Genomic DNA, 13,739 nt, shown 5'->3' with positions numbered 1-13,739 from the left:
ATCCGTCAAACTCACTACTCAAAGGGAGAGAGAGGTGTGGAACGACACTAATGACTGAGGCAAAAGGCATCAATTCTAGCACTGAAATTTAGAGCCTTGAGCCATATACATTGGCTTTGTAACTTGAATCTTCTGTGTACTCTTTTAAGAGGTGAATATTTGGCCTTCATTACTTTGCACTGACACAGGTACTTACTGCATTGTGTATTGCAAAAGTATTATGTGCACATCTTACTTTACTCCTACTATTTTGGAACTGCTACACAGCTAAAAGTGCCTACATGAGAACTTTTGGAATTGAAAATTTTTCATTGTCTGGATTGGTGAATATCTTGTGGAAAACCCATTACATATAAATCTAAATCAAATACAGGTGCCCAATACAAAACCTGATTACTGCATATAAAATTGAAATTCATGGAATTTCAGGTTTATAACAAGTGATTTTACATTGTTTCACAAAAATTTCCTATCTATCCTCTAGCAGTACATTTTGTACAGACATATAGATATTCCACTATGTTTAAGCCTCCAGAGCTTCTAAAACTGAACCAAACCTTATTTAACAGTAATTATACAGCACAGGGAACAAAGTGAGACAAAGTCTGGGATGCAAACAAACTAACACACATTAAACAAAAGATGAACATTTCTTGGCTTTATATCAATGTCTTGTACATAGGGATAAATGTTCATGAAATTATTCTTTTAACTTTCTTATAAAAAATATATATAAAGGACTAGCGTTCCAGTGATACACAACAACCAAAGTGGCAGGCATTTGTTACATCCATGCAAGAAGAACCTACTCAAGTGACTGGATCATCAACAAGCACACCAATACTGACTCATACTATCAAGGTATACAGGAAGTAATATATTTAAAGCATGAAATATACATGAAAATGCATAACAAAATGCATACCACAGGACAAGGCAGCAACCATAGAGTGTGAACACCAAATTGCAAACTAACATGTAGACCATCACTACAATTCAAACCTCTAAGCATACATACTTAAACATCCAGAAGAACTGCTGATTACAAGAGCAAGATCAATGAGGGAAATGTATAGAAATAATACTGTGTGTGTGTGTGTGTGTGTGTGTGTGTGTGTGTGTGTGTGTGTGTGTGTGTGTGTGTGTGTGTGTTGAGTAATGGCACCAGCTTTGTGCTACACTTCTAATACCACCACCACCACCACCATGATGCTGGGGCTCCACCACCTTTCATTTCTCCACCTGTCTTATGTGATGTGCAATAGGCTTTAATTAGTATAGATATTGTTTTCCACCTCTTTCAAGGCAAGACACAGGTTAGCTTATAAGTCTGCTTCATCTAGCCCTGAATGCACATGGGTGGTAACTGCTTAGGGAAGCATGCACTTACCTGATGGTCACTAGTGAAGGCTTTACCCATCAAGGTCATCTGAGTACACTATTGTCACAGACTGATCCAGGGAAAAGCAGGGCCATCCCTTTTCCATTTCCACTGGTAGAAGGCCTGACATACTTAAGTGAAGGCAAAGGAACTAACCTACATCTTAAGTAGTATTTCAGGTTTAATGAGCTACCCTTACCTTCCCCTGGGGCTGGCTGAGGCACATATGACATGCAAAGGACTTCAGAAACCTGATAGATGCATGACACCTAGTATTCCTTCCCACCACATCAAACACAAGAAGATGAATAATCAAATAAAAAATGTGCTGAACATATTCAATGAAGCAAGAAAAGACAAAGGAGGAAAATTTAAATGACAGGTATGAGGATGATGGTGTAAGTTACTCCATGTAAACCACTTTTCCATCATTGCAGCAAGGCTCATCAACATCATTTCCGTATATATCAGTGACTTTTCTCGACACAAGCAGAAACTGTGCCAAGAAATAGTGGTCTTGTCTAGGCAACTGTAACCTTGACACCATTTACAACACTGACCTGGATACTCTTCACCACATTCCTCTGAACCCTTATCACCACTGCATAGATATAGGCAAAAGCTACCTGATAAAGTGATGAAACAATAAAAAGGCAGGTGAAAACTAGGCTAAAAACGGGAAAATAGCACATTCTCTAGACGATAAATATAAAATAGGCAATAACAATGCTAAGAATGGCCATAATAAGAAGCCATTTCTCATAAGAACAGCCTAGGAGTTCACCATCCTTGAAAATAGGTCAAAAGTAGGCTGTGGGCAAGGGAAGGGGTGACTGGGGAGCGTGAAATAAGGCGAGGCAGTAACAGGTGAGGGGGAGCACCTGGGGGCCACCATTTAGCTTGGTCTTCTTGGTCCCGCAACACCCGGCGGACATGGTGGGCGGCTATGGGTGGTCTGTGGGATGGGTGAGAGGCGCAGGGTGAGCTCGAAGGGACGGGAAAATGCTGTTTATCTTCTCCCTGTAGCAGTTTCTCTCCTCCCTGGCAAGGCTTCCTCGTCTCTCTCTCTCAGCTGATCCGGCCGCGTTCACCTCCACCAATATAAATATTACATTATTCTCAACTCGCACCAATATGCTTACATTAAACTGCCAAGAAAATCATACAAAAATGTTGATTGGTTGAAATAAGATGTATGTAGTCATTTGATGCATCAGAAAGGGCATACGAGCTGAAGTAATGGTTCGAGACTTGATGGTTATGAACGCGGCCTCTTTGTTTCTGCCACCTTTCATTTTCAAGGGAAAAATAGGTCAAGGAGATTTCATAGGTATTTTTATGAAGCAGAGTGATCGAAGTGAACAATACCGTGATTAACATATATAAGGTGTCGTGTTATAAGCTCAGATTACTATTATTTAAGCCTTCAAAGGTACAGTCACAGAAAACTAGCCTCTGCAGTGTAAACAGTTTTCTGTGACACAACTATTCAACTCATTCTCTCTTTTTTTAAATCTAAATTGAAGGGGAAACTAAAGCGTTTTAGGTACACACCTTTATTCTTAGATTTATTAATCGAGTTGTGAGAGAAAGTTCTAATGTACCATGTGAGAAAAAAGCAAATAAATACAGAATAGCTGTGGAGTGTGTGCAGTCTGCGGAAATATGTATATATGATCAGTATTCATAATTCTAACTTTTCAAGAACTGCGCATGATTCTTAGGGCTCAGCTGATTTTTTTTTTTTGTGACAATAAACACACACTCAAATTCAAGAGACTTGGTAACATCCTGTCCCACCAGCACGAAAAAAAAGTTACATAACTTTTTATCAATTTTCAAACTATGCATAAGACTGACTGTATATTTATTTATTTTTATTAATTTATTTGTTTATTTATTTATTTACTTACTTTCTATTATTTATCTATTTATTTATTTATTTATTTATTTATTATTTATTATTATTTATTTATTTTATTTATTTATTTTTTTTCAAAACGCACACTTCAAATAAAGCGAGGAGTTCCTCGAAGATGGGCAAATATTCCAATGAAGAAGTAAGTATTTTTCGTTGCATTGCGTGGCACCTTCCCCGAGATGTATACTGATGAGTCTTCTGAGAGTGTAAGGTGCCCTGACACCCTGAGAACCTACTTTATGCAGCAGAGGAAACTGTATTTCTGAATCGATCATATTTAGCTGATCAATCGAATAAAAGGTTAGTGAACACCAGTTTGACATTTGTGAAAGAAAAAAATGATAAGCAGCTCACTTATCGTAGATATAATAATAAAAAAAAAATATAGAAGCATATTATAGCCATGTAAATCTCTGTGAATGCACAATTCTGTGATAAAAGCCATATGTGTTTATGTGGATTTTCAGTGCAAAGAAAGTTATATTTATATATATATATATATATATATATATATATATATATATATATATATATATATATATATATATATATATATATATATATATATATATCACGATTTTTTTTTTTCAGGTTAGTGGTTATAACTCTTAAATCAGCAGACGACAGACGAGCGACGACAGTGGGTGGGAGAGGTTAGTGTGCTGCTCCTATGTATAGCTGTTTTGCTGAATTTCTTCTACCAGGAATCTATGGTGAGTACATAGGGTACTTTAAGGTCTCGTGGTGATGAGCAGTGACTACGGTGTATGAGGAATGTATGATTTTTATATATATATATATATATATATATATATATATATATATATATATATATATATATATATATATATATATATATATATATATATATATATATATATATATATATATATATATATATATATATATATATATATATATATATATGGGGCGCCCGGAGCCAGTGACGTAAGCAACCTCGTGGCCGAAATTTTTATTTTTATTGCATTGACTTCCTCAACCTTCCTACCGTGACAGGAGAGAGAGCGGACGTCAGAATGGACCCCGCAGTAGGATAAAAAATCCATCCAAGTGAAATTATTCTCGGAACCTTCTTGTCGCGCTTGAGTGATGGCTATCAGCTGTTCGGGCCAGAGAGAAGTGACTCCCTTGCCACGGCAGCGCGGGAAGAACTAGCCAACGACAGCTCGTGGTGCGACCACCACATCCACACACTTCACACTTTCCTTTCAGTCTGCTTGCTACCCTTAAATGACAAGCTGCTGTTTTAATTTTGCTTTTACTCATCAAGTAAACCTTTCATTATTATGGCGGACAACAGCGTACTCCCTGAGGACCCAGGACCCTCCAGAGGGAGAAAAGTAAAAAAAAAAAAAAATATCGCTAAAAGACGAAGAAGCATGCGTGAGCTTTGGAAGCATCGGATGATTTTATTATTTCTTTATATTCTGTTATCCCTTATACCAATATATTCTCATAACGCTTATTAGTTCTTTTGTTTTACTTTCCTCCAGTCTTATTTTTAAAGCTTGTACGTATCATTCTCTTCGTTTGTGTTCATCTTAGGAAGTACTTGTATGTCATTTACGATTTTGCTTCATAAAGTTGATAAATTCACTAAAAAGAAGACTTTTTAATGGTTGTGATTCCCATAATAGTACAGAAAAAAAAACTTGATAGAATAAAGGAATTAAACAACGTGTGGGCGCTAGATACAATTTCAACGAAGCTGTGTGATATCCTTAACAAAATCGTATCGAAGAAAAAAGCGCAGTTACCTAAACTGTATTCGTTCGTGTGTTTGTTTACAAGCAGAATACTGGACTGGTGCGGATGCTCCTGAGTCCTTGATGTGTTGTGATGTGTGCGACGTCACATTCTTTTCCGCCAATAATTAATAACTTCTGTGCTTCTGGCCAATGGTAAGACAGCACATCACGCTATAGACAGGAAGGAACTACTTTAGGTAGCAGATGGTCTTCAGTTTCAACATGAGTGCCATTAATGGAATTTTACTACAACAATACATTTGCGAGACGACTCAGCGAGAGTTCGCGTTCGTGAGTTTTTTTTTTTTTTTTTTTTTTACCGCAATTTGTGCAGTGCCAGGAGTGTAACAGGCGCTGTAAGTATGATTTACATATGATAAGGTTAGACTGTGTCGGTTAGGTTAATGTCCTTGAGGGTTATAGTAAGTTTAGGGTTCGGTTTCTCTATCTTATGTTTTTCTTTGTGAGTACCAGTGTGTCGTGTTGCTAAAGGCATATACTCATATGTTGGTTTTCATCTTGTTGACTGTCCAGCTTACAAATTCTCTCCTGTTGACAACTCGATTGGCTTGGATTGAATAAAGAAAAGTAATTCTCATGGCATACAGTCGTTCTCATTGTTAGTGTAATGCTTTCTCTCCCATGGACACTCAGTAGAAACACTTAGAAATTGATTTGAAGGCAGAAGAATTCTTTAGCTATAGGAGGTCTTCGCTGTGCCGGTGGTCGATCCTCTGCCCATGAGAAAAGAAGACGCTGCCTTAGGCGTAGGGACCATAGCGATCATAAAGTCCATTACAATTTTTGGAGCCTTTCTACTCCCGATCACTACATGACTCCATCCTTCCATTTATATGAATTCCTGGTGTTTCAGTTGTCACCAGGAGTACATTGTCTTCGAAAATATTTTGGAGCCTGATGGTCGTCATGTTTCTACCGTTTAAGGTGCTGTCCTCTTCTTCAGGTCTGGGTTCCATCCACGACTGATTAAGGCCTCTCATGGCTACAGATTTACCCAGCTTTCAGATCAGTTTCTCACTGTTGCTATGGATGGCCCAGAGGAAACATTACGTTGGTGGTGACATTGGTGGTAAACATCTCCATTAGATGGTAAACTTGTATAATAATGTCTCTTTATGTTTGGACGGGGATTACCCCACATTCTCTCTCAAGATATCCCACCGCTGACATCAGTGTAATGACATACTTCGGGCACTCCATAAAAAGTGAAAATTGACCAGAAATTAGGATAAGTCTTTAGCCATGAAAGATATTTGCTGTGCTTCGGGAATGATCAGAAGAATTGATGAATAACGACTTAGAAGTCGGGAGCATGCCGATTATATCAAGTCTCTTGGTAATTTTGTAGGCCTTTGTACTCCTGGGCACTACTTGTATCAAGACTTGTCTTTTTGTAACACAATTGCCACCATGACTCTTACACGCGGTGGTTATTGGGCCTGGCTGTGCAATGACCCAGCCACAGACCACCTACAACCCTGCTGCAGCACGACTGCAGCTCACCTTATTGCTTAGCTGGTGACTTGGTCTCCAGTTCAATTCTCACATGATAATTTCTTCCCCGAAGCTCATAATTATTTGAGCTTGAAATCAATTGCTCAGTACTTTACTGTACTGAGTCTGTTCTGTTTATGCCCGAGTTTGAGGCTATACAAGTGGTTTGCCTTGCTTGAGACGACACATTAGTGGCAACCCTGGGATGTCTTCTGGGATGAAGGCATCTCGAACACCACCTGAACCTTAGCAGTATCTTAATAGAAGACAGAAGCCAATCTGCTCATAGTAAAATGGGAAACTTGTAAAATCCAAAGCAACTGATCGAACAGGAGGAGGAAAGTTGTGTGATGACCCAAACATAAAGCTCCACGCCCCTGGCTGAGCATGGGATAGACCTTACTACTTCATCGATAACCTGGCGGGCTGTCATGCTCGGGTTCTGTCCTCGACATGACACCTTTCTCCCGAAGCTCAGGTTTATTTGAACTTCCAGGTTAATTACTCTGTAATTCAATGTACTAGGTGTGTTCTGGTAGTGCCCTTGTTTGGGGTACACACACACACACACACACACACACAGTACTGGTACACGTCTCTCTCTCTCTCTCTCTCTCTCTCTCTCTCTCTCTCTCTCTCTCTCCATACGCCATAATCATGTGTTTCAAAATGGAATAAAGGGGCGAGAAAAATAATGATGCATGTAAAAACAAACAATGAAGTAGGCAAACACGCAAGTAAGTACACAAGCAAACGAGTGAGCCTGGCTGGTGTGTAGGGGTCCACGAGGCAACAGGCACGGCTGAGGCTGGTCATTATCCACAGACATCCTCACGGGCAATGGTCAGGCGGGGTCAAATGTTTCTACAGCTTTCCTTTTCTTTTGGATCTTGTGCCAGTGTTAGCAAAGTGAGGATAAAGGGAACTGCATACAACAACAACAACAACAGAAATAATAAAAAAAACAATAAACCCAAAAACAACAGCAGCAAACAAACAACAATAAACACACACACACACACACACACACACACACACACACACAGAGAGAGAGAGAGAGAGAGAGAGAGAGAGAGAGAGAGAGAGAGAGAGAGAGAGAGAGAGAGAGAGAGAGAGAGAGAGAGAGAGATCTATTGATTGGCAAATTTATTAGTTAGTGGGCTGGAAGGACCTGGTGGATACAGCGACGGTATGATAAATGACACTGGAAAAAAAAGTGCCGCAGGAAAGAACAACATATTCTTTATGGTAAGAATGAATGTACTGTATATGAAATAAAATAAATAAATAAATAAATAAATAAACCTAAGTTAAAATTTTCTGTCAATATTTCCTGTCTCAAAATCTCAAAGCATTTCCAGTGATATTCTTGTTGTGTTATTTCCTCCAGTGGCATTTATTCACGCACATTTTTTCCTTTTTGTGGTGTCATTTTCTTTTTCGATTGCCAGGCGCAATGATATCATAAAGAGGTCACAGGGTACAGTATGAATGCAGAAGCTTCAGTGAGTGATGGAAGAGACAACTCACTTACAAAGAAAAGATGTCTTCTCCCTGGGGACTGTAGCGTTGATGTCGGTTAGCGAAGTTCTCTCTAAGTATTAAATGGAGAGCGGGTAAAACTAGTGCCTCACGCGTGATTGATCCACAAACTTCTTATGTATGAAGACAGTAAGCCATCAGGTGAGGACTCATATTTTTCCTCTCTTCTAGAACTCAGGGACTGGATGAGCGTAGCGGCTGAAGTGACAGGGTGAGCACTGCGGAGGGAGTAAGAAAAGATACGGTGAATAGTGAGGAAAGCAGCGGCAGGGAGGAAGTGATAGGGTGATCATGGTGGCAGTGGAAGTGAGAGTTATGGTGAACAGAGAGCACAGCGGGGACACGGAGGACAAAAAGAAGAGAGAGAGAGAGAGAGAGAGAGAGAGAGAGAGAGAGAGAGAGAGAGAGAGAGAGAGAGAGAGAGAGAGAGAGAGAGAGAGAATGACAAAAGAAAAGGAAGAAAACAAAAAAAAAAAAGGCGACGGTGACGGAGAGAGCGAAGGGTTAGAATAGTGAGTGGCGCTTCACTGTCCAATTTTGTCCATAACGTGACCATAAGGAAGACTAGTAAAGGCTCAATCTGTGCTGTGTGTCCGGATGGGGTCGGGGTCGGATATTACGCGGCTGTGTAAACGTGGAATTACCTCCTAGCCCCACGCCACGCCTACCACTGGGCCTCGTGTTCCGAAACGCTTTGCTCTCTCACCATGACTATTTTCCAAGGCCACAGAGATGTTTAGCCTCTTTCCTTCTGTTGATAATGCAGAAAGGCTGTTGATCTGTCACTAGAACTGTAAAAAAAAAAAAAAAGCTCCCTTAAAAACCCATGTAACTTCAACTAAAGCATTTTGAAAGCAGTGGAGGTGCGGCGCAGAAGTGTTTCAAAATAAGGTGCTGGGGCTCGTGTTCCTAAAAGCTTTGCTCCCTCCAGAACTGTTGTCGAAGATCACAGAGATAAGTTGGGTTATCATGGGTGCTTTTCCCTATTGATGCAAAAATCCTTGTTAAGCTATCACCAGAATCATATCAGCCTCTTGAAAAATCCGAATAATTTCCACAAGAGCTGGTTAGAAGTAAAGATAAAATGCTGAGACGTCTAAAAAAAACACGGGCCTGGGGACTGTCGCGATGGCAGTGAATGAGCCAATCAGTCAGCCAACGCAAGGCACTGTCACTCACGAAATATGACAAACTGAGCGAATACGTGAATCCATTTCCATGCTTCAGTTTTTTTTTTTCGTTCATTCTCCTTTCAGAGCAATCCTGAAATGGCATTCATTCATTCATTTATGTATTTATTTATCTTTATTTATTTATTTATTTATCTTATTTATTTTTTTTATTTTGCCAGGATTAGTGATACCGTCACCTCCCTGACCGCATCGATACCAGTAGCGCGTCTCTCGTTTTCTATCGCCGCACTAAAGCCGCAGGTGACAAACTACCAGAGCCGAGTTAAGGGGTGTATCAATCATGAGTGAATGCGGGCGCCCCTCACCCCGGCGGGACGGTAGGAATATTAAAGCTTCAGGTGAAAGGTGGGGAGCTTTACAAATCGACTCATAATCCGGCCGTAACTCATGGGGCGCTGAGGTGGTGACAGTAAGGACCGGAGGAGACGTGCTGGGGCTGCTCCGACCTGGCTCACCCCACCCACTCACATCACCTCTTACCCCTCCTCCTCCATGATATTCTCTCTCTCTCTCTCTCTCTCTCTCTCTCTCTCTCTCTCTCTCTCTCTCTCTCTCTCTCTCATTAGCATTAAGCGTTTACAGGTGAGGCGAGGCGTTAGGCAAGCGGGAATCATGCTCGCCTCGCTGCTTAATTCACTTTAACCTAACCCCTCTCCTCCTCTTCCCTCCCCCCCTCCTCCTCCTCCTCCTCCTCCTCCTCCTCCTCCTCCTCCTCCTCCTTCCGTTGGCGGCACTGAACTGACTTCTCGTTTTTGAGTTTCTTATTTCTGACACTCTAGTTTGCAGTATTTTTTTTTCTCTTTTTTTTTTTCTTTTTGTTAGATACACTGTTCGGTTTTATGTTTACAAACTGTTATGTGTGTTTTGTTTATTTTACATCTGTCTGTCTACCTGTCTATTGCGTTTGTCTGTCTATCTGTTTGTCGTCTGTCTATCTATATATCTATTTATGCATCTATATGTGTATCTATTTATCCATTCATCTATCTATCCATCACGCTATCTATCTATCAGTTCATAAATATATCTATCTATCAATCTACCAATCAATCAGTCAGTCAATCAGTCAATTAATCAATCTATCTATCTATCTGTCTGTCTGTCTCTCTGTATATCTATCTATCTATCAATCTATCTGGCTGTCTGTCTGTCCACCAGTCTGCGTATCTATACACCCAACGTTCTGTCTATCTACTTATCTTCTTATCTCTGTACTTTCATCTGTCCTTCATGAGATTTGTTTAAGTAGACGTAATGACGTAATTGAGACCAATTAAGTGAACTGAAACGAGGCAGAAGTGTTTGAGCGTGAGGGAACAATATCTGGGGGGGAAGGGAAATGTTCATGAGGGAAGAATTTACAGGGAAAATGCTTCGGTGGGGAGAGGTCAAGAGGGGAATAAGTGTTAGGAAGTGAGAATGTACTGAGGGGAAAAGGTTAAGAAGATAATAAGTTGAGGGGAAAAGTTCAAGGAGGGGATAAAAATAGTCGAGAGGAGAATGAAGAGTCAGGGTGGAGAAAGGTCAAGAAGAGGAGAAATGGGGGAGAGGAAATGATCAAGAGGAGAGTAAATTGGGAAGAAAAAGATCAAGGGGAGAAAAGTTAGAGAGGAAAAAGGTCAGGAGGAGAATGAGATTGGGAGAAAAAGGTCAAGAGGAGAATAAATTAGGGAGAAAAAAAGGACAAGAAGAGAATAAGGGAGGAAAAGGTCAACGGAAGAATAAGTCAAGGAGAAAAAAAAAGGTCAAGAAGAGAATGAGGGAGGAAAAAGGTCAAGGGGAGAATAAGTTAAGGAGAAAAAAGTCAAGAGGAAAATGAACCACAGAAAAAAAAGAATCAGGACAAAAAAAAAAAAAAGAAAAAAAGAAATAACGTCAAGAGCGAAAAAAAAGTTCCAGATGGTGAATACTCAAAGGAGAGAAGAAGAAGAAGAAGAAGAAGAAGAAGAAGAAGAAGAAGAAGAAGAAGAAGAAGGAGAAGCAGAAAGATTCACGGGGAGGAAGGATGAAACAGTCTTTACTTGACACTTTCTGATGAGCTGGGTCGGAAATCTCTGTTGGCGGTGAATCTGTACTTAACTTTGCGTCGGGCAGTGAAAGGAGGGTGACTATAACGTCTTTTCCAAGGCCACAGAGATGATTAGCCAAGTTCTCAAGAATGTTTTTCCTTTTCATAATGTAGCAAACCTGTTAATCTGTCACTAGAACCGTCAAAACACCATCAAAAAGCCGTGTAACTTTAACTAGACTAGAGAGAAAGTAATGGAGTTACTGGTAGAAGTGTTTCAGAATACGGTTCACTGTTGCGCCTCCTCGGTGGTTCCCCAGGAGGGCCTTGATAGTAGCGGCGCTACAGAGGCGGCAGGTAATTGGTGCTGTCGGGGGAGCGGTGTGAGATGGGGCGAGGGGGCGGGGAGAGGGGGCGGCGAGGCGTGGAGCGTGAGTCACGGAGCTGCGTCTTGCCTCGCCTCGCCCCATCCAGCCCTGCCCCATCCAGCCCTGCCCTGCCCAGTCCCGCATTTTAACACGCAATAGGTACAGCAGATCCTTAAACATGTCCAGAGTCCACGCTGAAAACTGCTAAAACATGAAGAAATCTTGCGCAACAAGGCGTGGGGCCCGCACCTGAACCACGCCTGCACGCCCCGATAGTAATCACGCCCCTCCTGCTCCTCTTCCCATCCCCTCCCCTCCACTTTCAAGAACAGACAAGGTGTAGGGTTGTATTAGCCACATTAATTGCTTGTGCGTGTGTGCGTGCGGGGAGGAGCGGTTATGTAGTTGGCGAGGCTTGTGGTGGTATTTATCGTTTCGGTTAATACCTGGGCTGGTGTCACGCTCAGGGCGCCCACGCACACCTGCCAGGGGAGACACCAGCATTCCGGAACAGAGAGAAGGAGGAGGGAATGTACTATTTATTTATTTATTTATTTATTTATCTATTTATTTTCATAGATATTCACATTGAAACACACGTCTTCATGTTTTATCCTTTGTGATTTGCATTCATCTTCGTTCATATCTTTTCATATTCCACCTAATTTCGAGCTAAAGAAGAAGAACAAGGATAACGTTAATGATGACGATATAGTAATAATAAATAACAAGAATAAGAACCAAAAAAAGTGAAAAGCAACACATGGAAGTGGGTGATTGGTGGGTAAAGTAGTGTGGATGACTCAAGGTGGTGGATGTGTGGTGAGCGAGGCTGATATAAGTGAGGCAGGTGTGTTGAGGGCACTCTGGGTTACTTACTACTCCCCTCCACACCTGACTCTCGTGGTGGGCAGCGGCGTGCGTGTATGGGGCAGCTGAGTGACGAACAAACCATAACACACCTCACCAGCCTTGCTATACATACTGGCCATACACACTAACACATACCTCCCATGTTCGCACCGTATTACATTGTGTGAATACTTATACATCATATTGCACTGTGTTACTAGTACTTCTGTATTGCACACAGAACAAACCTACACTCTATTGCACAAATCTACATACGAGTACACTTCTCTCTACTTCTTATAAACCACGCCACCCAACCACCCAGCCACCCGTCTACCCGTCTGTATCACCTCCTCCCACCCACCCACATCCACACCCACACACACACACACACACACACACACACTTACACATGGAAATAGTTAATTCATAAAAGGAAACTAACGTACAATTTCTCGTGTGTATGCAAAACTGGGACTAATTCATTCTTGCAATAGGGGTGAATTTCTTGTTTTAATCGTGGTCGTCGAGGTGCACTTGTGGTGTGAATGCGTTAGTTTGCTTGTGGCCTGCATGTACTCCCTCGCACCTCGCCGCCAGGGATGGGCAGCGTGGCGTAAGGCAGGGAGTGATCTAAGGGTATCAGCTTGGAATGAACAGCCTGATATGCCTACAGTTAAATTTTGCATCCTTTGTATTCAAAGTATTGGTGTTCTGCATACCAATGTCAGATAAAAGAAAAAAAATATGTATAAAAGATAAAAATTGCGAGCCGAAAGCATATTCCCCCCACTCAATTAATTTTCAACACTGCCTTTTTCTTAATTTCTGCAGTTCTGTCTATCTCTTCCTCCTCCCCCCTTCAGAAAGAAAAAAAAGATCAGTGAAGCGAGCAGGATGCAAGGACGGCACTCCGGGGAAAACTTAGACAGCAGCACTGAAATAGCACCGATGCTTCCGAGCGGTCCGCGGAGTCTTTGATGTCTTGGGTTAAAAAGGTAAACTCACTGGAGAACATTGACGTGAATGAAAAAGTGAATTAAGTCCAGAAAGAAGGGGACGCTCAGCTCAAAGTCTGTATTCTTGTATCATATGCCGTAGGTCTGACGGAGGAAGAGCAAATTTAGCTGGCGGATCAGCAGGTAGAAGTAGAGGTTGTAGAAGGAGGGGTGGAGTCGAAGGGTGTCAAG

At 41.2% G+C, this 13,739-nt stretch overlaps 1 protein-coding gene across 3 annotated transcripts in view; it reads right to left on the bottom strand.

Moving 5' to 3' along the window:
• The window catches only part of LOC135104389 (nuclear protein AMMECR1-like), a 31,123-nt gene extending 28,632 nt beyond the window's left edge, over positions 1-2,491 (bottom strand). Inside the window, exon 1 of one of the 3 annotated variants that reach the window (XM_064011779.1) lies at positions 2,263-2,491. In XM_064011779.1, the coding sequence (XP_063867849.1) occupies positions 2,263-2,316 (54 nt within the window). In that variant the 5' untranslated portion in view covers positions 2,317-2,491. The remainder of the gene's footprint in view (positions 1-2,262) is intronic. The other 2 variants (XM_064011777.1, XM_064011778.1) reach the window with 2 other exon arrangements.
• Positions 2,492-13,739: the final 11,248 nt, after the last annotated feature.

This window comes from Scylla paramamosain, chromosome 10 (genome assembly GCF_035594125.1).
Source record: "Scylla paramamosain isolate STU-SP2022 chromosome 10, ASM3559412v1, whole genome shotgun sequence".
Lineage (NCBI taxonomy): Eukaryota > Metazoa > Arthropoda > Malacostraca > Decapoda > Portunidae > Scylla > Scylla paramamosain.
This window is presented reverse-complemented; position numbering and strand designations above follow the sequence as displayed.